Raw genomic sequence first — 21978 nt, 5'->3', positions numbered from 1 at the left:
CCATGCCAAAATCACCCTAAACATCACATTTTACTTAGGTGATAAGAGATCTTCTCACAAAAAATAAAAAGACAAAAACAAAAACAGGGAAAAAAAAAAAACCTTTGGAGCTAAGAAGACTATCATTACCAATTGAAGCACTCAAATGTCAAATCATTGTTCAAAAACCGAGAAAGTGACCGGCCCATCCAGTCGCATCTTCCCAAGTAACGGCTAACACTACCCACTATAGCCAGTCACCATGTACCTCCTCAGGGCCCACACCAACCCAACGGTCACATTTGCCTTAAACAAACTCTTAAAATTCACAACGTTTAAGTTTTCAACCTACAAACCTTTTCTCTTATATAAACCTCACTCTCTCCGAAACCCTTTCATATTCTTTGGAAAACAACAACCTTTGAAAAAAAAAAAAAAAACACAGATTCTTTTTCTTTCTTCTTCAGGTTTTGTGTGTGTTTCCAAACAAAGAAGATGATGCATTGTCTTGTTGTACTTTCCATTTTCGTTTTGTGTGTCTCAGTTTCACACAACAACGGTTTGGTACAAGCGGACAATGCGCCTTCTCCATCTCCAAACCCAAACCCAACACCAACGCCAACAAAGTCACCCTCTCCATCAACTTCTCCGACCAGTCCTTCACATTCTCCGGCGACTTCTCCGACCACGTCTCCGGCTTTGTCGCCGCCTACGTCAACTCCGACAATTTCTCCGGCATCCCCTTCAAAGTCTCCGGCTTTATCGCCGCCTACGTCCACTCCGGCAATTTCTCCGCCATTGTCGACCCCACCGGCAAAATCCCCTTCAGTTTCACCGGCCAAATCTCCGGCAAAGCCTCCGGCACTGTCGGTTTCTCCCACCCCAAGTCCGTCGGCAAATGGGTCTTCTCCAATTCCGTCCCCTGTAAGTCTTCCGACGCCGGTTTCATCTCCGGCGAGCCCTCCAGAATCGGTTCCTGTCGGGGCTCCGAATCTGCCACAGCCTCCTACTAGTGCCGCCACTCCAGAGACCCCAGCGGGCATTCCATCGAGTTCGGCAACTCCGGCGGAGGCACCGGTAGTGGTTCCGAAGAGTAGTACACCAAGTACGGCGCCGGCAATTTCTTCACCGGAAGCGGCACCAGGCCCGGTTAGTGATGAGTCGGGTTCGGATTCAAAGAATAGGGTTCGGGTTATTTTAAGTGGCCTGGCTGTTATGGCTGCTTTGACTCTCTAAATAAATAAATAATTTTTTTTTTCTCCCACATTATTCATATTTATTTGGTATTGTCACTAATATTTTGTAAGACTTACTGTATTTCTTTTTTTGAATATTTTGTAGTCTCTGTTGTATTATTAATTTCTTAATGAATGATAAATATATTGTTATTATCATTGTTCCTCTTATGTATTCTTAATCTTTTGATCACGTTTTTGTGCCTAGAAGGCTCAAACAATCCAACCTAGTTGGCCAGTATTTTCTTCTATGGTTTTCTCAGATATATATGGTAGTATTAAATTTTTTTTTTCCCCTTACAAAATGAAAACGGGCACTTTTAAAACAAGGAAAAAATGGATTACTGCTACAACAACTGTAGAAGTCCTTGTCGGGTAAAAGACACATGCTTCCCATACACATGCGCGATACTTCACATCATATCTTCAATACACGATTTCAATTGCGCGGTCGTGTGTAATTAACACCACCCTTATTTGTTTAAGATTTGACTGGACTGTACACGGGTGAAAAAAACTGTACAACATGTAGCCAAAAATGATCACGGATCCAATGTAGAACAGAAGATTTACTAGTGCACAGAAGTTTAACTGTCAAGTGTAGAAGATTTACTAGTGCACAGAGAAGTGTTACTCTGATTGTCAAGTGTAGTTTAGCTCTGTAACCAGGAAATGGACCAATACTTTGGGCTAGAAATTGTTGGAATTCCACACCCACCCCCCCCCCCCCCTAGATTATTTTGTGCTAGCCCCAACAAGGCAGAGTGGAGGCACGGGACCACCTTTTCCATATCATTAGGCCCATATACATAATAGCCCATGGGGGAGAGTTCATTTTAATCAATTTGGATCTGGTTGCTGAACTTCAATCACTTTTAAAAAGTATGGTTGAAACGCATGAATAGTAGTAAAAATAAGTTGAATGGTAAAATAAGTTGGCAAAAATAATCTAGCCAAATAGACTCTTTGGATATCGTTTATTACTGAAAACTGAAAACACTGTAGCAAAATAATTTTTAAATGTGTGAATAGTACCGTGAGACCTAGTTTTAACTTAACATTTGCTGAAAATTATTTCACTATTTAGCTTATTTTTGCTACTATTCATGGGCCTCATTGCACCTTTTGACACTATTCATGGACCTACTGTACTATTTCAACTAACTTTTACCTTTCTTTACAGTACTTTCAACAATAATTTTTCAGTTTCAGCAAAATAAGCGATATCCAAACACATCCTAAGTTTGTGATTTGAAGTTTTAAATAGAAAGAAGAGGCTAGTTCTTTGACGGTGTTTTTAACTTTTATCTGTTTTCATTGCTCGAATGAAATTAGCTAATCGATATGAAGATTGATGGTATTCATTTCTAAATGGTGAAGATTAAAAATAGAAATCTGATTTTTCTTCACACCCCCCCCCCCTTAAATTCACAAAAACTCTTTTTAATTATGAGTTTTCATTGCTAGAGAATGAAATAGGAAATCGGTATGAAGATTGATTGAGTTTTCATTAAAGAATAGACCAAAAAACAAATTGAATTCTTATTTTTCTTCCCCCTAAATCCACCAAAACTCTTTTTATTTAATGAACTCCTGGAAAGGGTTAAGCCAAAAGAAGAAGAAGATGCTTGAAAATAAACTAAAAGAACATTATTTGAAGTCTGAATCAAAACTTTAACGTTGGAGAGAAAAGCATGGATGGGACATGGGAATTGGGATAAGCATGGGTCTTTCCTTTGTCGACAATCTGCAATAACTATCAATTGCAGAATCGACAATTTGGCCATGTACTAGTTACAACCATTTTAGACTTAAGAGACTAGTGTCTGTCATAGTCCCACCTAGGATAATTTGATTAGAGATTGAGACCTCGTGATACACACTTTAGTTCTTATCCATTTTGGATAGCCATCTCCATTCTCTATCTCCTCACTAATTATCTTATGAGTCTGATCACACGCATGTACACTAATTATCTTATGAGTCAAATCACACGCATGTATGACAAGACAGTATTTTATATGTTTGTGAGATGCATATGTCAATGAGATACAATAAATGTATACAAAATTTTAACTGCACATGATCCATAATTTTTATATGGCTCATAAGATACCATCTCCTTTACTTCGAAGTTTGAACATACATTTTTGTCTTGATAAAATTTTGAAAAAATATTATTTTTACATGTGTTCATTACTGAACTATTTTTATTATTACAATATATCACATTTAAGATTTTTTTAAATACATATTGTTTAAAATATTGGTATTGTTTTTCCTTCTTGATATCAAATCAACCTATAATTTTGAAGCATAAAAATGAAATCGTATTTTGAGGAAATAAAAGGAAGAAAAATATCCTTATATATTTTTATTATTAAAAAGAAGGTTAAAATATGAATTTATTTTGTTTATTTTAACTTATTGTTTGCGTGTGTTATAATAATTTAGATTCTTATAAAATCATCATTCAAATTCTTTAGTAATGCACAAAAATTATAATAGAGGACAGCGTGGGTCCACAAATATTGATTTGTAATTAAATTAAAAAAAAAAAGCCTAGAAAAAGTATTTTTATCCCCACCCCCCCCCCCCCCCCCCAACTAGATTATTTTGTGCTAGCCCAACAAGGCAGAGTGGAGGCACCGTTGGACCACTTTTTCCATATCATTAGGCCCATATACATAATAGCCCATGGGGGAGAGTTCATTTTAATCAATTTGGATCTGGTTTCTGAACTTCAATCACTTTGAAAAAAGAAAAAGAAAAAAAGTGAAACGTATAAACAAAGTACTTAGATAAAAGGTAAATGTTGGTTGAAATAGATACTTATAAATAGTATTAAAAAGTATGGTTGAAACACATAAATAGTAGTAAAAATAAGTTGAATGGTAAAATAAGTTGGCAAAAAATAAGCCAGCCAAACAGACACTAAGAGTCTGTTTGGATACCGTTTATTACTGAAAACTGAAAACACTGTAACAAAATAATTTTTAAATGTGTGAATAGTGTCGTAAGACCTAGTTTTAACTTAACATTTGCTGAAAATTATTTCACTATTCAGCTAATTTTTGCTACTATTCATGGGCCCTATTGCACCTTTTGGTATTATTCATGGACCCACTGTACTATTTCAACTAACTTTTACCTTTACCTTTTACCTTTCAACAATAATTTTTCAATTTCAGCAAAATAAGCAATATTCAAACACATCTTAAGTTTGTGATTTGAAGTTTTAAATAGAAAGAAGAGGCTAGTTCTTTGATGGTGTTTTTAACTTTTATCTTTTTTCGTTGCTCGAATGAAATTAGCTAATCGATATGAAGATTGATGGTATTCATTTCTAAATGGTGAAGATTAAAAATAGAAATCTGATTTTTCTTCACACCCCCCCCCCCTTAAATTCACAAAAACTCTTTTTAATTATGAGTTTTCATTGCTAGAGAATGAAATAGGAAATCGGTATGAAGATTGATTGAGTTTTCATTAAAGAATAGACCAAAAAACAAATTGAATTCTTATTTTTCTTCCCCCTAAATCCACAAAAACTCTTTTTATTTAATGAACTCCTGGAAAGGGTTAAGCCAAAAGAAGAAGAAGATGCTTGAAAATAAACTAAAAGAACATTATTTGAAGTCTGAATCAAAACTTTAACGTTGGAGAGAAAAGCATGGATGGGACATGGGAATTGGGATAAGCATGGGTCTTTCCTTTGTCGACAATCTGCAATAACTATCAATTGCAGAATTGACAATTTGGCCATGTACTAGTTACAACCATTTTAGACTTAAGAGACTAGTGTCTGTCATAGTCCCACCTAGGATAATTTGATTAGAGATTGAGACCTCGTGATACACACTTTAGTTCTTATCCATTTTGGACAGCCATCTCCATTCTCTATCTCCTCACTAATTATCTTATGAGTATGACCACACGCATGTACACTAATTATCTTATGAATCAAACCACACGCATGTATGACAAGACAGTATTTTATATGTTTGTGAGATGCATATGTCAACGAGACACAATAAATGTGTTCATTACTGAACCATTTTGATAAAATATTATTTTTACATGTGTTCATTACTGAACCATTTTTATTATTACATAAATCACAATATATCACATTTAAGATTTTTTTTAATACATATTGTCTAAAATATTGGTATTGTTTTTCCTTCTTGATATCAAATCAACCTATAATTTTGAAGCATAAAAATGAAATCGTATTTTGAGGAAATAAAAGGAAGAAAAATATCCTCATATTTTTTATTATTAAAAAGAAGGTTAAAATATGAATTTATTTTGTTTATTTTAACTTATTGTTTGCGTGTGTTATAATAATTTAGATTCTTATAAAATCATCATTCGAATTCTTTAGTAATGCACAACAATTATAATTGAGGACAGAGTGGGTCCACAAATATTGATTTGTAAGTAAATTTAAAAAAAAAAAAAAAAGCCTAGAAAAAGTATTTTTAAGGAGTTAATTGAAATAAACGAGATACACACATTAAACATGTCTTGCAAATAAAATTTATTTAATGTAACTTGATATGAATGATTTTTTTTTTTTTTGTTGATAATTGGCACAAGAACAATGTTAAGGTTGCAGTTTTTTTTTTTTTTTTTTTTTTTTTTTAATGATGACTTAATTTAAGTTCATACAAATAAAAAAAAAATCACCTAATTCAGTTGTATTAGCGTTTATTTGAGATTATTTAGCCTAGTAGTTTATTTGCATAATATAAGACATAAAATTAAAATAAGTTAGATTATAATCAAACAAATTGAAATTTAGATTATTTGAAATTTTTTTTAGAAGATTTTCAAAGAGTTTATTAAGGAAGGATGTTCAAAATTTCAAATCACATACAAACAGTATATAAAATAAGCAAAAATTTAACTTATAATCATTCTCAAATGTGAAATTTTATCATACAATATACAATTCTAATAATTATGAAAAAAAAAAAGTGAAAATTTTTTAGGACTTATTATTGCTTTTCTTATTTTTTGAGGGGAAAAAAAAATTGATCACAATTGAAATTTTGAAGTGAGTCAAAAGTGGACCACACCTCAAAAAACAAACCACAAATATTTGCAAAATAACTTGAAACTCTCTGACTCTTTGTGTGTGGAGCAAAGGATCAATGAGAACAGTTGAGAATGGAGGAGTGGCATGCAATTACAGGCTAAGGAGAAGAAGCTACTATGGTTTCAGGGAACTGAGCTTACTTGAGAAGCCACAAATTCTGAGAATTCTTCGAAACGTTTCATGATATCTCTACTCAGAAACGGCCTTTATACTCGTTGCCCGTCTCTGCTAGAAGCACTTGCATTTTCAGGTTACTCACTCTTTCATATATTTTTTGGTATTGTCTCTAAACTTTTTTTGTTTGCCAAGAAAAGAAGAGAAATTTTTGATTTTGGTTCATGAGAAAATTGAGGAAAAAGGCAGGGAGAGTTTTGAATACTGTGTTGTGCTGGTTTGGTTTCTGAAAAAAAAAGGGGGGGGGGTGGGGGATTTTGGATTAAAGTTAGCTGATGCTGGTGTTGGTTTTAGTTTGATTGCTGAGAAAGTATGGGAAAAGAAATGAAAAATGAAGTTTTGAATTTAAAAAAACTAAATGAAGAAATCAAGCTTGGTTAAGCTGAATAATTAAGTGGGTTCAGTTTGATTAGTGCAGCTGTGTAATGAAATTTTATTATTGTCTGTCTTGGGTTGGTTTGGTTTCTGAAAGAAAAAGAGAAAACTTGGCTTAAATAAATGAAAAGGAGAAAACTTGGCTTAAATAAATGAAAAGGAGAAAACTTGGATTGGGTTTTGTTTGATTGCTGAGAAGTGTAGGGAAAATAAATGAAAAAGGAAAATCTGATTTTAGAGTAAATGAAGAACTCGGCTAAGTTAAGCTGAATAATTAAGTGGGTTCAGTTTGGTTGGTGTAATATAATTATATAAGCAATGAAATTTAATCATTATCTGTTGTGCTGGTTTGGTTTCTGAGAGAAAAAAGGAAAATTCGGCTTAAGGTTAGATAATGCTGGTGTTGGGCTTAGTTTTGTTGCTGAGAAATTGTAGGAAAAGACATGTAAAAGGAATTTTTGATTTTCTATTTTGGTTTTAAAAGTAAATGAAGAACTCAGCTTAGTTTAGCTGAATAGTTAAGTGGGTTCGGTTTGCTTGGTGCAAATAATTTGGACAATAACCGGGAATGAATATTATCATTAATATTAATTTGATAATTGAGTTTGTGTTATTACTTCTATTTGATAGTAAAAAGTAATAACATTAAGGTTGAGCATAAGATACATACTCTTCTGAATTAATCTAAATATTTGTATAATTGTATTAGTTTCAAGTGTTAAAAAATCTATTGTTTTGTTAAATTTACTAGGAAATTAAATGGAGTTTCTAGGAAACAATGTGCTAGTGTGTTATTGCTGTTTGATTGCTGAGAAAAGCTGTAAAAAGTAGATTTAATAGAGAAGATCCTTACACTGAGACCACATGATCTCTGTCTTGCAGCATGGATGCCAGCGAGAAATCAAGATCTACAATTTTGGAGACATCTAGACATAATAGGGTCCCTGTATATGTGATGATGCCTGTGGACACATTTGGCTTTGATCCTTCAGGGAGTCCAAGGATTAGAAAGTAAGTTTTTTACCCTCTTAATTGTTAGATGTTATGTACATTATTGTATGTTTGTGCGTTATGTGCAGATATCTCCACCTACGTTGTAATTTTAAAATGATCTTCTTGTCTTTTTAGTTTTATTTGGAATTTTGATGTTGAAGGGAAAGGGAGGAATTTTTTATGTGTTTAGAACACCTTTGCTAGAGGATTGACCTTGATGTCATATCTATCTTTTCTATAAATAAAAGATGATGTTCTTCTAATAGGCTTTTGTTACCTATCATGACTTCTTCCAGATTTAATACACAAACTCATAGATTTTAATTTCTCTTGGTCCATGGTCTTATATTTTTGTTTTCTGTACAATTTCATTGGCGAGAAATAAACACTTTATATGTTGCTGCTGCTTTTTTCCCCCCTCAGAATCAAGGCCTTAACTGTATCTCTAAAAGCACTCAAGTTGGCAGGTGTCCATGGAATTGCAGTTGAGGTTTGGTGGGGAATTGTAGAGCGTTTCTCTCCAGTTGCATATGATTGGTCTCTTTATGAACAGCTTTTCCAACTGATATCTCAGCTGGGGTTGAAGTTGCATGTTGACCTGTCTTTTCACTCAAATAGGCACACTTCATCTGGTGGTAGTGGGGATGTTAGTCTCCCTTTGTGGATTCTAGAGGTTTGGTTGTTAAACTTTGCCACTTCGCTGTTATGTAAGTTTCTCTGATGCATGCTGGTAATGTGCAGCCCCATTTGACAGTTCAGCTTTTACATTTCCTTGAGTCAATGTCATTAGTCCTCATGATCCATTGTACCAATGGTGTAGCTGTCCTGATAGCATAAGAATGGCTATAGATAATCCAATGTCATCATTTCTTCTCTAGGATCCCTTTTTGCCTGTGCATATCTTTTATTCTGTGTTCCCATTAGTAGACTTGATTTTGTTTCTGACGTACATAAAGCTATAAATCAGGCCTTTATTGTGTGTTATTAAATTACAGAAACTAATGCTTTTTATTTTTTATTCATTTGCCAGATTGGTGAGCACGATAAGGATATATATTATCGAGACCAAAATGGATTTTCCAATGATGATTATCTTACTCTAGGAGTGGACCAACTTCCTCTGTTTTGTGGCCGGACTGCCCTCCAGTGTTACGAAGACTTCATGTTCAGTTTTGTTAACAAATTTGAGTCCTTTTTTGGAAATGTGATTGAGGAGATAAGTGTTGGTCTTGGTCCCTCCGGAGAGCTTAGGTAAAGTTATAATAGAATCACAAGTATCAAGTTGAAGCCATTACAAGAGTTTCATATGAACAATTTCTTGCAGATATCCTGCACATCCTTTTGGTGATGGCAGATGGAAGTTTCCCGGAATTGGCGAATTCCAGTGTTATGACAAGTACATGTAGGTTAAACTCGTTCCTCTTAAATTATTAACTTGGTTGATGTTGAAATTTGCTAATGACAAACTTGATTTTCCTCTTAGGATGGAGGACTTGAGGATGGCTGCATCCCAAGAAGGAAAGCCTCAGTGGGGAGATAAGGGCCCACAGAATGCTGGCTATTACAACAGTCTCCCATCTGGGGTTCCTTTCTTTGAAGAAGGAGAGGATGGATTTCTTTCTGATTATGGTCGGTTTTTCCTTGTATGTATCCTATTCATAGTTGCCTACTTTCATGTTTTCATTTCAGACAGCATGGTCAGGGCTTTATATGTTATGTTTCACAAAAATGTCAACCATTTATTGATTCCTTTTAATCTAGAACCCATGTATGTTGCACATATTGTGTTGAACAGAGGTGGGAATTAGTGTTGTTAACTGTGCAAGACTTATATTTATGCAACTCTGGCATTTAAAACACGTATGCTGTCAGCAGAAAGATGTAACCCTAAAAGATCTAAATTTATACTTGGGAATAAGTCAACTTTTTTTGAAGACTGATGGATTGTATCAGGTGCTCATGAAAAAAAAAGAAGGGAAAATTCATTGTTGTCTATTGTAGTGGTAAAGAATTGATGTAGGGTTTGTCATGGGTGACATGTTTGTTTCCTCACTAAGAAAATTCATCATAGAACTGTATGCAAAAGAAAACCAAGCATTTGTCTGGAGATCTATGATTGGCAATATGTCTTTTATTTGTATCTTCGTGTTGTAACAATATTTATAATAAGGTCTTATAAATTTGTCATTTGTTAGCTGGAGCCTAAGGGTTATGAAAACTGATTTATCATGTAGAGTATAAGTAATCTGACTTAATTTTCCATAGGAATGGTACAGTGGTAGGTTGATTCACCATGCAGATGTTATTCTTGCAAAGGCAGCTAATATTTTGAAGCAGTATCAAGGCAACGAGAGAACTACTGTTACATTGGTGGCTAAAATTGGTGGAATATATTGGTCGTACCACACAGTATCACACCCTGCTGAACTTACTGCCGGTTACTACAACACTGCTTGCCGGGATGGTTATGATCCTGTTGCTCTGATGTTATCTCGTCATGGTGCTGCATTGCATATTTCGTAAGATTCTAATTCTTTTGTTTCTTACTGGCTCCATAGACCAAGCTTGACTTTGGATTTTTATGAATGTTGTTATTGCGTCAAAATAACGTCTTGTAGCCAGGGGTGGAACCACTTGAAGCTCAGGGGGTTCATTTGAAATGAACCCCTTGAATTGACCCAAAAAAATATATTAATATAATTTTTAGTGTGCATTTGGATACCGCTTATTTTGCTGAAAACTGAAAATAATAAAAAAATATTTTTGATTACTGTTCACTTGCCTTATTGCATTGTTCCAAGAAGGCTGGGTTAGTAAAAAAAAAAAAAAAAGGGCTGAAACGCAAAACGCATCTGACGCAAACCAAACAAACACTTAGTTGACCCTTAAAATAAAATTTTTAACACGTTGATCCTAAAAATTTTTTAAGCCCAACTGAAATAAATTTGAATATCATCCTCTTATCAATATATTGGCCTTTTTTAACACACACAAAAAAAAGCCCAATAACAAATCAATTTGATCTAAAATCTTAAAAAAACTGAGTAAAAAATAAAATAAGCCTAACAACAAAAGTAGTAATTTTTTAGTCCTAATTCTTAAACCTTAGAAAAAGCCCATTTAGATCTTAACAAGTTAAATAATTAATAAAATGGGAGATCAGTGGATAAACGATTACTTAGCTGGGTACATTAAAAGAGATGTAGCTCATAGCATTGATAATGAAAATAACATGCAACAATTTCAAAATATAAAACCTTGTAGAAGGCAATTGCAAAACTTCATGTATTTGAGGTTTTTTTTTTTGGGTGATGTCAATATATTTAAGTTCTCTTTTGTTTTAGATTTTGTATAATTTATGTTTCGTATTGACCCCCTAGAAAATAATCCTAGAGCCGCCATTGCTTGTAGCATTCTCATATCTGAATCTTTTACTATAGCTGCTTAGAAATGAGAGACAGTGAAACCTCACCAGCCTGTCTTTGCAGCCCAGAAGGATTACTTGAACAGGTAAGGGACGTCTTCTTGACTAATAAAATATGCTTCTGATCTTTGATTGTTAGAAATTTATTATTCTTCCATTGAGGCTATCCCTCTTTCATGCTAAATCCACGAATATGTTCTATTAACAAAATCTAATGTCCATTCTTCTGTATCATGTAAGTGGATGGCTATACTTTGGCTGATATATATGATGTGTGTGTTGGCCTTAACATGTTTGAACCACTGAGCTTGGGGAATGTTAACTTAGCTGCATGTCTAGTTGTTTTCCCTGCAATTCACCTGTTTTTTCCTCGTCTTTCAATTGCTTATGCATAAGTTATATCTATCCATCTTTCAATAGAGCTGATTATTTTCAATGCAGATTCGAACTGTTTCAAAGAAAAGGAGAATCAATGTGATTGGAAGAAATAACAATGAACGATTTGACAAGGTAATTACCATTCTTTTCTTGATATGATTTGATTTCAGCTTCTTACAATTCTTTGTAACATATTGTCAAACCACCGTGTGTGTGTGCGTGTATTTGTACTGTAATCAGGGTATAATCAATAAAATATGACTTTATTGTCGTTGTTCTTTGCTTTTTCAACTTTTCTTTATAAGCAATATGAGTGATTTAGGTAAGTGTCTTATCCGGTCGAAACCACTTTTATTTTTTTTTTCCTTTTGATCCGTATCTTCACATGTTTCCTTTTCTTGCAGGCCGGATTATGGCAAATATGTGCAAACTGTTACCATCCACAGTCAGATTTTGTAACATCATTTACATTTTTCAGGATGAATGAAAAGATTTTTAGGGTTGAAAACTGGACAAACTTTGTCCCCTTTGTTAAAAAGATGAGCACAAAGTTGTAAAAATACCTCTAATTCTTTTTCTTTTTTTCTTTTTTCATTTACTAAACTATCAAGAGTGGTTGTTCCACTTCCATAGTGTGTATATATATATATATATATATTTTTTTTGTTTTTACTTTGGGTTGGGTTTGCCTATAGTGGTGGAGGACTTGATAGCCCATGATAAAGAGGGCAGAATTTGTAACAGACTTATTTCTATTTAATATTATGAACTCCATGTTTCTACCAAAAAAGAAAAAACTTACTAACTTATTGAATGTTAAGGATATATCTTTCTCTTCAGATTGAGTGTGTACTGAGGACCTGACTTTTGATAATATTGGACATTTACTCAAAGTAACAAAAGCGTTATTAATGGCAAGAATAAAAAGGTAGAAATTAAAGGATTCATCGCTTTGGAATATAGCATTGGATGCCTATTTGACAATCAAGAACTCCAGCAGATGGAGGGGTATTTATTAGATGTGAAGCTGGTCTTGCAACCATGCTTGTTGCTCTTATGTAACTTGCAGCAGTTTCTTGTCCAGAAGGTGTAAAGTAAGCACCATTCAGCATCACATCTTCATCTGACCTCCAATTCCAATTCTGCCACTCCCCAGATTCTGAGTTTTCACGTTTAGTCACCTGAAAAATAAGTACATTTGAGAAAAAAAAAAAAAAAGTTCGTTGGAATCAGATTCAAGGGGCTGGATCATGCAGGTAAAAGTTTGGCTGAGTCTGATGATCAGATCTAAACTGACACATGTCCTCCCGAACTAGCACTTGTTGGGTTAGGTGAAGGTTTCACCTTCTGTTTTCGGTTTGTCTGTCTTTGATATATAGTTTCTAGATAATGGTTCAATCAATTTGTGCTGCACTCTTTTATTTTGAACTTTCCTTATGTGGTCCATTGTGTTTAACTCTCACACTAGCAGCTAGGAGGATTGCGTACAATAAAAGCTCCCTATCTATGTTTTAATGGTCTTCACGTTCTGTTTATCATTGATTAATGATAGAGTTTGTTGACACAGAAACACTTAAAATGGCAATTTCATGATAGTTATGTATAATAAAAGCTCCCTATCTATGTTCTAATGGTCTTTATGGTCTGTTTATAATTGATTAATGATGTTAGTTGTACTTATCAAAAAAAATTAATGATGTTAGTTGTAGAAAAAGGGAAACCCTTAATGGCAATTTCATGATAGTTACGTATAATAAAAGCTCCCTATCTATATTCTAATTGTCTTATGTTCTATTAATAATTGACTAATGATATACTACTGTGTATCGTTGACTTCAGTCTAATTGTAATTAAATGACACTGACCAAGCTTGGTTGCAATTTCACAGGGAAACTGACCTCTTTTGTGGAGTTGTCATCATTTGCAATAAAGACATTTCCTTGGCTATTAATTGTGGGATTGGCACTTCCACCGATTGCATACATCTCCCATCCAGCATAGAAATTGTTTACAATGTGAAAATATCCATGCCTACACCTGCAAAATTTTGAAAAATATATAGTTTAAAATATTGCATTTCTCCTTTCACAAAAGCTCATGGAAATTGAGATTAGAAAGAGAAGCATGAATCTGTGAATATTTGCACAAACTTTTCTGCTAGATTGATAATTCAAATACCTTGGCATTCTTTGAACCAGTCCCGCCCCAAAGAAGTTAAAGGCAATGGTAACTTGCATATTCTTGTCATCAAGGAAGTCATCATTATGACCCATGAGCATGACTTCATTATGATCAAACATGTAGCTGTTTGAGATTGTTATAGATGTTGATCCGTATACCACATCAATAAGTCCATCATAGCAATTTGATAGTGTGCAGTGATCAATCCACACATCCCTAGCCCCAAATATGGATATACCATCTCCATCTGATTTTTCATCAGAATGCTGTGGTGCTACCTGCCCCATGGCTTTCCATGCTGGTATGCAGTCATGTACGTAGATGTTATGTATGATGATGTTACTCGCATTTTGAATAGTTATGCATGGTCCATCTGATATTTGTATGTTAAATCCTCTACCATCAATGGTCTTGTATGAGCTCATGATAAGCTCTTCCTTTAAAGTGATGACCATGTCATGATCGAAAATGATCCAGAGAGGTTCTTCTTGCACTACAGCGTGCCGGAGAGTGCCTGGAACTGGGTTATCAGGGTCATCATTGTCTGAATCTTTGACAACATAGAATTCACCATCTCTTCCTCCAATAGCATTGCGTCCGAACCCTACTGCACAATCAGCTAGCATCTTGCGGTTGGTTTCCCAGTCAGGGTCACATCTCCAGCAGTCATCAATAGGGTTTCCAGTTCTGCATGATCCTGTTCCCAACTGCCTTCTAGTCGAGCTCCTGTTTATGTAGCATAGATCAAAGAACTTTTAAGACATACAAAACCAAGTATAAAAGTTATAACAAAGATACATCTTTATTATGTTAGCTGAATTTATAGAAGACCCTTATAATCATTGGAGAAAAAGAAGGAAGCATTCGTTAATTTTATGTGTTTGGATTAACTTTTGTTGAAAGTCGGGGCACTTTAAAAATAAATTTTAAAAAAAAAAAAGAAAAAAAAAAGAAAGCGAAGTTTTAGAAAGTTGCATATAAGTAAATAAGCTAATAAACTAAAAAATACAATTCACATATATAAGCACACTTTATTAGGATGTATACAAACCATTCAGTTGCTTCTGATATCTGCATCAATGTACGTGCAGAGGATGGAAGGGTGGCATATAAGAGCATAACTAAATAGAAGAGAAAGAAAGCAGACATTTTAGAGAGAGAGAAAGGGGGGGGGGGGTCTTTCAACTATAACAACATTGGTTGATTCTGAGAAGCTAACTGAACTACACTGATAATTTGATGATGTGGACGCATATATACATACAACATGCAGTGCCTTTGTTCATTAAATAATGTGATAAATAGGTTAGGTAGACAATACATTATAGCTTTGCCTTTTCCCTGATTATGTTGGAAATGTGTAACTCAAAAAACCAAGAATAAAATTCAAACAGGTACCAAAATTGGCAAAGGTAATGGAAGTGATGGTGGCATTAGCTGGAAAATTCAAGAGTCTAGTTGATATGGCGTAAAAAACTGTTGGGTTGGCCTTTATATCTTTGGCCTTGAGAATTCTGGTTTAGAAGAAGGAAAAAAAGAAAAAAGAACAAGTTAGGAATTAAATAGGAACCGCAAAAACTGGTTTTCTTGATCATGTTGGTCCATGGAAAGAATGCAACTTGAGGGAATGGACAGTTTCGTAATACACCAAGTTTGGATCATGAATCTCTCTCTCTCTCTCTTTTGATAAATTGGATCATGATTCTTGAAAATTCATATTCATTGAAATGGGATTTTTTATTTATTTATTTATTTATATTATATAAAAGGGTAGAGGTAAATGCATTATTATTGACTTCAATTATATTGTTGAAAACCGAAAAGTTCGGTTGCAGAGTATCAGTATTCAGTACTTTAATTCAGCAAAAGTTATGGGTCCTATTACTATAAGTTATCCAGGCAAGGCTAATTAACAATTGTACGTATAGTGAATTCAATGCCACATTGCTATTTCAGTCTCAAGGAAAATACTCAAAATCGAAAAGTAATCTAGCACGTGAAATGTTTAGTAATGTCCATGTAACCTTTATTCTGTTAGATGCATCCTTATATAGTTATCCATACACAAGTTTTTAAAAACCAATATGTTTATTAGGGAGGGAATTAGAACAAAGTTTCTCTCTAAATTAGTTTGAAGAAAAACTCTTTAAATTTATTATATATTTTTTTTTCGGGCGTGAATTTTTTTTTTTTTTTTTTTTTTTAAAAGCTACTGGAAAGGGAAATTTTATTATTAATTTATAGACTGAACCATGCCTGATTTGATTGTTTTTCTATATGTTTATGTTTTAACTATACTGTACTTGGTTCTCAAAAAAGAAAAAGAAAAGCTAGAGTGTACTTTGCTCTTCTTGTGTTCTCATTGTACAGTTTTTGGGTGTGAATAGAAATTCTATTTACACCCAGAAGAAAGAAAAACAAATGGTCAAGTGTATAAAGACGTGTTTCTATTCTCACCCACACAATTTCAAATTTTATCTAATTATTCTAGCCATATTTTAGATTTTTTAAGGAAATTTTTTTTTGGCACTTTGAAATTTACATTAGCTTTGCTATAAATGAATCTTTATTAAATTTCAGTTTATCTCATTCCATAATAAACAACTTCTATCTACAAATAATTTTCAGTCAATCCAATTGTTCGATTGAACAAAGTGATATCTCTGTGCCAAAACGTTTCATAAAACATAAAAGAAATCACCTCAAAACGGAGTCATGTGCAAAATCAGGATTTTGTGAAAATTTTGATACATACACTGACAGTGACACACATATAAAAAATAAAGTTTAGCTAACTTCTAACTCCCACACAAAAAAAAAAAAAAAAAAAAAAAAAAAAGTACATATTTTAAAAACTTAACTATTAAATTACATGTTATTTATGTTCTTAACACGTATGTCAAACTTTATGTTAATAAGATGTTATTTACTATACAATCAATAAACTTAATTTTTTATGCATAATTTTATATTAAAAACTTGAAATTTAAACATTTAATTGATGACATAGCTTTCAATTTTTTATTTTTTTGAAAATTTTACAACTATGGAGAATATAAAAATAAAATGTAATTCAATAGTGAATTTATCAAAATTTACATTCAATAAAAAAAAAAAAAAACAACTATTGAGTGAAGCTATAATAATAATAACAAAATACAAATTTTAGATCTTTTGAAGATATTAAAAGTTTCATTAAAACTTCTTATGTTGACATGCAAAGCAGAAGAATTCGAGTGAAGTTATAGTTATTGTCTACAAACTAGTTTGTAGCTTTGTGTAATGTCTTATTCATTATTCACATGTGAATCACTATTTCTTTTTCTTTTTATGTTTTTTAACTTGTCAATTGTAAGAACCTACATTGAATAAAACAAATAGTATAAATAATAGGCTAAAATGCAAAACTGTCCTTCTAAGTTTCAGTTTTTGTCATTTTAGTCCTCTAAGTTTCAAAATTTGTCAATCCAGTCCTCCGTTACCCTTCAGTTAAGTGTTGTCGTTAATTAAACCAAAACAACGTTGTTTTGGTTTTTTTTTTTTTTTTTTTTAATTTCTTAATTTTACTAAAATACTTTAATTACCAAAAAAAAAAAAAAAAATCTAAAGGGAACGACTATCCCTATCCGACCATCCCTAACAATCTGACTAGCTAAGAAATTTTGGGGGAGAGAAAAAGGGGGAGAGAGAGAGACTGCGAGATCTAGACCGAGAGAGAAGAGTGTGGGGATGGGCAATTCGGCGGAAGAGATGAAGTTGCTCGATACAGAGGCGTTGAAAATAGAGGCTAGGGAGGACAGTGTCACGGGTTCTATTGGCGTTGTCCTTTTCAATCTCTGGACGAAGTCTACAGGGGACGTGGAAGCTCTGCAAATGGTGGAGGCGACAGCGGAGGCGGAGGACGCCACGAATTCATCTTCAGCTTCTTCATTGTCTTGATCATTGTCATCTTGATCGATCTTCAGCTCCTTTCAGAGGCAAGGGAATGATGTCGTTCCCATTAGATTTTTTTTTTTTTGGTAATTAAAGTATTTTAGTAATTAAGAAGTTTTAAAAAAAAAAAAAGGGACAATTGAGAGAGAGAGAGAGTGTGTGTTTTTTTTATGGGACAAGTCAGTGTTAGTGGGACTCATAGATTTGGTTTTTTTACGAAATGCCACTATATTCATTTTTAAGAAAATAAAAAACCAAAAAGTTGTATTTAGTTTTAGTATTCATCAAGTCCTAATTTTTTGGATACTAAAAATGAAAACTAAATATAAATATAAAATCAAACAAGTTTTTTAATAGTGGGTCTCATGAAAAATTGAAAATGATTACAGAATACACCCATTTTTTGCTCAACCCAAACCAGCCCTAAAAGTTTCACTAAAACTTATTGTGTCGATATGCAAAGCAGAAGAATTCGACGTAATAGTTTTTTAGTAATTACCCAAACCCTCTTAACAATAACAAAGTCGCCGTTACAAATGATAAAACTCACTAATACAGCAGCTTTTATAGATTTTGGAAAGGCAAAATCGCATCTTGCAATAGATATTCCTCAATTTTCTTACTGGGTTTTCTTTCTCTCTCAAAATTTTGCTTTTTCCTCGGTCACCAATCAAAGTTCACAAAACCAATCCTCAAAACTATCAAGAAAGACATGGCCATGTCCAATCTTCTCTACCCACTAAATCCAACAACTTTTACTCTCTCTCGTAAGCCACTTCACTCACCATTCCTATCTTCCTTCACCAACCAACCTTATCTCTTCACTCTAACTAACTTTGCAACCAAACCCAGAAATAAAACCCCAACTAAACCCAGAAGAAGTACACACATAACTGCCAAATCCAATGGTGACGACCCAGCTGACACATCTGACCGCTTAATCTCAGCCATTTGTTACTTTTACCCCTTTTTTGATGGCATTCAGTATGGTAAATATGTTATCACTCAGTTCACTCCCATTCAAGCTGTCATACAACCTTTGGTACCAGCTATAAGGGTGTTTAAGAGCTTTCCCTTTAATGGGTTTTTGGTGTTTTTGACACTGTACTTTGTGGTCGTGAGGAACCAAAATTTTAGTAGGTATGTGAGGTTCAATACCATGCAAGCTATTGTGCTTGATGTGCTGCTGATTTTTCCTGATGTTTTGGAGAGGAGCTTTAATCCAAGAGGTGGGTTGGGGTTGGATTTGTTGATGAGCTTGGACAGCACTGTGTTTTTGTTCCTTTTTGTGTGTTTGATTTATGGGTCTTCTTCTTGCTTGCTGGGCCAGCTACCCAGATTGCCCATTGTTGCTGATGCTGCTGATAGGCAAGTTCTTTGATTTGAACACCCATTTGGACCTTATTTTGTAGCTTTTTGTAGCCAATTTGTAATATTGTTTTGTAAGAAATGTTCTAAAATTTTACATTTCAATGTTCTTTGGTCAAAAAAGAAAAAGTCATAGCTGCTATTGTTGTGTCATTATGTTTTAGTTTATATGAAAATGGTGATATTCTTCATTTGATGTTTGTTATTATTATTGTTTATATATACTCCTAATGAGAAATTCCCTAATTTCCCATATATATATAGATATATGGGAAATTAGGGAATTTCTCATTAGGAGTAAGACTGTCTGACAACTTCCTCTCCTAGATCTCACAGAAACGGGAGCCTTGTGCACTAGTTAGAACTTTTTCTTTTTCACATTGTTAGGTACATGTTAAATTGAATGGATTGGCAATTATCAAAATTTGTGTTTTTGCTGTGCTTGGTGTTCCTACTTCCTACTAGAGGCAAAGGAATATCTTGATGAATCATCTAGTCTAAATTATTGTGTTATGGGTAAATTCATGCTAGTGTTGCTTGTTACTGTCAATTTGGGATGGTGTCACTGTATTACTTTGATAGAGAAGCAATGACAAAGGAAAAGCTCAGTTGCAATAGCAAGGAACTTGAAAACAGTGGTTTCAATGATTTATCTTTCTTATGCACATCTATGAGGTGTTGAGCAGCAGTGGCACCAAATTGGAAAGGGTATTCTACAGTTTACTTAAAAGTATCTTGACATGCTATTTGGTATTGCAGTCTTATTGGATGAAAGACTAAGAGGCCATACATGGCTAGTTATGTGCAATATTCCCAGCTCTGCTCATTTTGTCACCTGTCTGTGTAGAGCATTAGATATGTTACAGTTGTTTTTTGGTTTCCCTCATGTTGCTTGGGGAAGTCTTCGATGTAGAGGCTATTGCTAAGCTAATGGGAATACTGGAGTACAAGTTCCCTTATTGAAGTTCGTAGTGTAAGAATTTGTGAACTACGTATTAAAATAATTATTGCTGAAGGCATGAAACAGTGGTGGATGCAACTGTGTGGTAGCAGGGATGGTGATCTTGTTAAATTTTGATAACAGAATCTGGTAAGTGTCAAGATACTTCTGCTGGTGATTAGTGAATTTTGGTCCATATTGCGGGGTGTAATTTCTTGAATTTAATGGAACAGAATATAGTCATAATGTCATAGACAAAGTCATTTTCCTTTGGCTAACACCTTGTGGATCAGTGGACATAGAGGCCTATTTATTTCCAGTGTGTCCCTAAGCTGTGCAGGAAATGCCAAACTAAAATGACAATGAAAACATTGGATAAAAAAATAATAAACTGTACATGGAGGAAGAGCTGAATTTACCATGGCTAGTTATGTACACGTTTGTCCGTGTATAACATTAGATTAGTTACAGTTGTAGCTTGGTATTCCTTCTGTTGCTTGGGGAAGCATTGGATGTCTAGGCCATTGCTAATTTGATGGGAATAATGGAGTTCAAGTTCCCTTCATTGTGGAATTCATATTGTAAGAATTTGTGAACTATGTCAAATAGTCATCCCGAAGCCTAAAGGCATGAATTGGTGATGGATGGAACTGTTTGGTAGAAGGGCTGTTGATAGCAGTAAATTTTGATACCAGAATGTCACGAGTGTCAGGATACTTCCGTTGGAGTTTAGTGGTTTTGGTCCATTTCAAGGTATCATGATTGTGTAAGTACTCTTAGATTGAATGAAATAGAATAAACAAAGAGTCCTCATCCTTTGGCTAAACCAGGGTGTAGTCAGTAGCGTAGGGGCCTATCTCCGATGTGTCCCTAATCAGTGCAAGAAATGTAACCTAAAATGAAAATGAATAGTATTAGTTAGTACACCAGCACCAATGTGACAAATTGGGAATGCTTGGAAAGGTAGTCAACATACATCTTCTGAGTTTCTTGTCCAACATTCCTCATATATATATATATATATATATATGTATATATTAAAGCCTTTTCAGCTTCTTTCCAGACAAGCTCCAATGCACGTTGATACATCTCTCTTAGCATTGTAACTTTGATCTGCCGTTTTTTTTGTGTGGTGGTGTTAGGAAAAAAAAAAATGAATAATTTTTCTTTGTTATCTTCCTCCAAAAGTTATGTTTCATTTGTTGCTGTTGCCTTGAAACAAGTATAGGATGTCTGTTGAGGTCCTTTTCGATGTCTTGGTAGAATTGGTTAGATTTAGTTTATTGTTAGGAGTTACAACTTTTGGAGTTGCTTTAGCTATCCTAGGACCAGAGAGTTTGCAAGCCCATGATGAGTGTACTGTGCAGAAAAAAGCTAAATATACACACCTAAAGTCTCAAATATGCATTTAATGTTGATTTAACAACAACTTTTATATTTTGTCTTGAACCCAAAAATTACAAAAATTTTAGAATTACATACTTTTTACCGCAACTCTCTTATATGGCAGCATGTTACTATTACCTGAATTCATAACTTTTTTTTTAATCACTCGGTCAGTCACATATGATAGTTGTAAAAATAATGTGTAAAAGAGTGTAATTCTAGAATTATTGTAATTTTTGGGTTCAAGACAACATAAATTTTTTATTATTAAATTAACATTAAATACATATTTGAGATTTTTCTTTTTTTTGGTGCCAACGCATATTTGAGATTTAGGTGTGTGTGTGTGTGTCTATATTTAGCTTTTCTGCACAGTACACTCATCATGTGCTTTCAAACACTCCAACTCCATTTGCAAAACCTCCCAAACCCAAAACTAGGTGAAGAAAAAGGCTCTTTTATGCCTTCCAAGTCACAACTCCCGCAAGTCATAGAAATACTTTTAGGC

At 33.9% G+C, this 21978-nt stretch overlaps 4 protein-coding genes across 5 annotated transcripts; 3 read left to right on the top strand and 1 right to left on the bottom strand.

Annotated features, from left to right (window-relative positions):
- The first annotated feature begins 368 nt into the window (after positions 1 to 368).
- Positions 369 to 1373, top strand: LOC112015875 (extensin). The gene has a single exon (XM_024048322.2). The coding sequence runs from the start codon at positions 475 to 477 to the stop codon at positions 1213 to 1215; it is 741 nt and encodes a 246-aa protein (XP_023904090.1). The 5' UTR covers positions 369 to 474; the 3' UTR covers positions 1216 to 1373.
- A 5025-nt stretch (positions 1374 to 6398) lies between these two features.
- LOC112015881 (inactive beta-amylase 4, chloroplastic) lies at positions 6399 to 12332 on the top strand. Of its 2 annotated transcripts, XM_024048328.2 has the most exons (10): positions 6399 to 6568; positions 7750 to 7878; positions 8284 to 8533; positions 8891 to 9111; positions 9185 to 9262; positions 9344 to 9503; positions 10126 to 10379; positions 11301 to 11370; positions 11726 to 11794; positions 12067 to 12332. In XM_024048328.2, the coding sequence occupies exons 2-10, from the start codon at positions 7751 to 7753 to the stop codon at positions 12217 to 12219; spliced, it is 1383 nt and encodes a 460-aa protein (XP_023904096.2). In that variant the 5' UTR covers positions 6399 to 6568; position 7750; the 3' UTR covers positions 12220 to 12332. The 2 variants fall into 2 exon arrangements, with proteins under 2 accessions (XP_023904096.2, XP_065636431.1); XM_065780359.1 differs by lacking the exon at positions 11301 to 11370 and having other exon boundaries at positions 12067 to 12180.
- A 163-nt stretch (positions 12333 to 12495) lies between these two features.
- On the bottom strand, positions 12496 to 14992 carry LOC112015883 (putative pectate lyase 21). Its single transcript, XM_024048330.2, has 4 exons — positions 14895 to 14992; positions 13841 to 14569; positions 13561 to 13699; positions 12496 to 12843 (listed from the first exon to the last, which is right to left on the bottom strand). The coding sequence occupies exons 1-4, from the start codon at positions 14990 to 14992 to the stop codon at positions 12607 to 12609; spliced, it is 1203 nt and encodes a 400-aa protein (XP_023904098.1). The 3' UTR covers positions 12496 to 12606.
- A 3363-nt stretch (positions 14993 to 18355) lies between these two features.
- On the top strand, positions 18356 to 19335 carry LOC112015884 (protein TIC 20-v, chloroplastic). The gene has a single exon (XM_024048331.2). It carries the CDS (start codon positions 18489 to 18491, stop codon positions 19155 to 19157), a length of 669 nt encoding a protein of 222 aa, XP_023904099.2. The 5' UTR covers positions 18356 to 18488; the 3' UTR covers positions 19158 to 19335.
- The last annotated feature ends 2643 nt before the right edge of the window (positions 19336 to 21978 follow it).

This window comes from Quercus suber, unplaced genomic scaffold, assembly GCF_002906115.3.
Source record: "Quercus suber isolate HL8 unplaced genomic scaffold, Cork oak 2.0 scaffold_233, whole genome shotgun sequence".
Classification (NCBI taxonomy): Eukaryota; Viridiplantae; Streptophyta; class Magnoliopsida; order Fagales; family Fagaceae; genus Quercus; species Quercus suber.
Note: the sequence above shows the minus strand (reverse complement) of the source record. Positions and strands in the feature narration are given on the sequence as shown.